This window comes from Pseudomyrmex gracilis, unplaced genomic scaffold (genome assembly GCF_002006095.1).
Source record: "Pseudomyrmex gracilis isolate BER0280 unplaced genomic scaffold, ASM200609v1 scaffold_1821, whole genome shotgun sequence".
Lineage (NCBI taxonomy): Eukaryota > Metazoa > Arthropoda > Insecta > Hymenoptera > Formicidae > Pseudomyrmex > Pseudomyrmex gracilis.
Genome location: NW_018022405.1, coordinates 17,051 through 19,578, shown reverse-complemented (window position 1 = coordinate 19,578; position 2,528 = coordinate 17,051). Strand labels below are relative to the sequence as shown.

Genomic DNA, 2,528 nt, shown 5'->3' with positions numbered 1-2,528 from the left:
AGTTAAACACAGCAGTTTAGCTGCGTACAATTGTGTCGTAGTTGGAAAGCACCGAAGTGTACACAGTGTTTCACAGTGTCGCCTGTGTACGTAGTTGGAAAGCACTCTTTGTAACGGCTAAGGGGCTATCAGTGCCCATACGCTATTCTGCTTGTTTATTTATTTTTTGAACGTATATATGTAATACTTCTATATCGCTAGTACGGTGCCGACCTGAAACCCAGACGTTACGGTGCAGACAATATAGTAGCCTCTCTCTGGCACAAGGTCCAGCTGCTTTGTGCGCATGCAGTGAACATTCAAGCACGCTTGGGCATTTCTCTTTCTCGCGTTCTTTCTTTGCGTTCTCTCACTTTCCAATGCTTTGTCTCGCTCGCACTCGCTTAGTAAACGCGCCTGCGCATAATGACGCTCGACTATCTATGCCCATATTTGACTTCGTTTGTCTCTCTTTCTTGGGCCTCGTGCCTCTCATTGCGAAGATACGCGACTAGTGATATAGAAGTATTATATATATGTTTGAACGTAACGGAGGGGTTGTGCAGTATTCTGCTACCACGCGATACACGGATGTAATCCCGAATTAATTCGGATGTAATTTTGAATTAATTCTCTTCCCACAAGGCGATTACAAGTCACAACACCTCGAGCACGAGCCCGACACAAATAGGCAGGCCTACTGTGAAAGACGGCCGTGTATCGCGTGGTAGCAGCTTTGACTATGTAATATATGGACTGCTAGTAGCTTACTTCAGACGTGTCGCCATCGCTGCGAAAATTTAGGCTCCGCCCCGAAGAGTAATTTTTAGAAACGAGAGTGGGAAGACTCTCCCGTAAGTTACATGCATCCCGCGCGTTATTCGTTTCTTTCATTGCAAGTTCGAGTTAAATATTTGTTTACTTAATTAATAAAATGTTTTATAAAAAGATGTACTTATACTGTTTTATAAAAAGATGTACTTCGACATCCTACAAGCGAAAAAAGAAAGATAACGAACCAGTTGTGCCATTTTATAAGTAAGTAGTTAATTTCTTAACCTAACCTACGCTTGCGTATCAATAAATAGATGAAATGAATATTCCGCAATTGCATGCATTGATGACTGTTGTTTGTCAGATTTCCCTCAAACTCCAATGTAAGGCAGCAGTGGATAAATGCAATACACAAGTTAAATCATCAAGAACTTGCTCCACAGTTGCCAAAATATGCAAACATTTGTCTTCGACATTTCGACAGTGCTTCTATAGAACAATTCGGTTTTACTCAAATACGATTAAAACCGAATTCTGTGCCGTCAATATTTCCAAATACATCCGATAAAGAAAGGTATATGTAACTAAAATACAGATTGAGTGGAAATAGTACATTCATAAATAGCAAATAATTTGTATTGTATATTTTCAGTGCGGATAAAGAATCTTCTTCAAAGGTAGCTCGTATCAAGATAGAATCAAGTATGGACTTGTGCGATACGATGCAAACCCAAGGCAACAGAGTTGTTTATGACTCAAGATAAGGTCAAATGCAAACTTATTTGTAATGATGACTACATTTCTAATAATGAAAAGTATTGAATAAAGCTTTTTAAAATATGAAAGATAGCAAACATAGTTGAAGTAGCAATGACATTCACACATAAACAGCATATAAATTATATTGTATATTTTCAGTGCGGATAAAGAATCTTCTATGAAAAGTGCGGATAAGAAATCTTCTGTCGAAAATATTACGACAGTGCACTCTGTGCAGGAAGAAAGCAACAGAGTGGTTTATAACTCAAGGTTAGAGAATATGCATTGTTAACTACTATAATTACATACTTAGCTATTCTAAAGATTCTCCTGAAATGTCATCTAAGTGTTTTGTCAAAATAGTGTGCGATTATATAACTTTTTAATATTTACAGCAACGATACCATTATCGACATGGAACCTGACTGTGCTTCGGCAGGAACTTCTAAACCGTAAAAATATCCAGCTCAAATCACAGAAGAGAATATACTGACTATGTCGCCAAAATCGATAGTCCAATGTGTACGTATATTGAAAGATACCTGCGAGAAAAAAACACGTGCAATCAAACGACTGCAAAAACATCAACATCGACAAAAAAAGAAGATCGAAAGTTTACAAGCGTTATTGTCCGAATTATCAAAACGCGAGCTTCTTTCTCCCAATGCATCGGAAATGGTAACGGTATGGTTTTAACATACAACTAACAAGGAGACCCCATAGTTGACTATCTACCGATTTTAATCTTCTTGCACATGATGAATCTGCATTGAAAATAAATAAGTTGATCTCTGTCTGAGCGTTTTGTCCAATGCGTCTTGATTATATTTTATGCTTGAAAAAATCCCGCACGGACACGGATCAACTTATTTTCAACGTAGATTTATCATGTGCAAGGAGATTAAACTCGATGAGTAGTCAACTGTGGTGTTTCCTTGTAAGATAACACAACTGAATAGGCAATTGGGTAAATTTTACTCGAATATGATCGATTCAGATGAAAAACACGTGGTATT

The 2,528-nt window shown here is 37.8% G+C and overlaps 1 protein-coding gene across 1 annotated transcript; it reads left to right on the top strand.

Annotated features, from left to right (window-relative positions):
- The first annotated feature begins 928 nt into the window (after positions 1–928).
- Positions 929–1,968, top strand: LOC109862468 (52 kDa repressor of the inhibitor of the protein kinase-like). The gene is made up of 4 exons (XM_020442536.1): positions 929–1,017; positions 1,118–1,327; positions 1,672–1,782; positions 1,908–1,968. Exons 1-4 carry the CDS (start codon positions 929–931, stop codon positions 1,966–1,968), a joined length of 471 nt encoding a protein of 156 aa, XP_020298125.1.
- Positions 1,969–2,528: the final 560 nt, after the last annotated feature.

Bases quoted from the DNA above. Each gene is read 5' to 3' on its own strand.
- LOC109862468 (XM_020442536.1), top strand. From the start codon at position 929: ATGTACTTATACTGTTTTATAAAAAGATGTACTTCGACATCCTACAAG. The intron at 1,018-1,117 runs GTAAGTAGTTAA...GTTGTTTGTCAG, and splicing joins CCAGTTGTGCCATTTTATAA to ATTTCCCTCAAACTCCAATG. The intron at 1,783-1,907 runs GTTAGAGAATAT...TAATATTTACAG, and splicing joins AGAGTGGTTTATAACTCAAG to CAACGATACCATTATCGACA.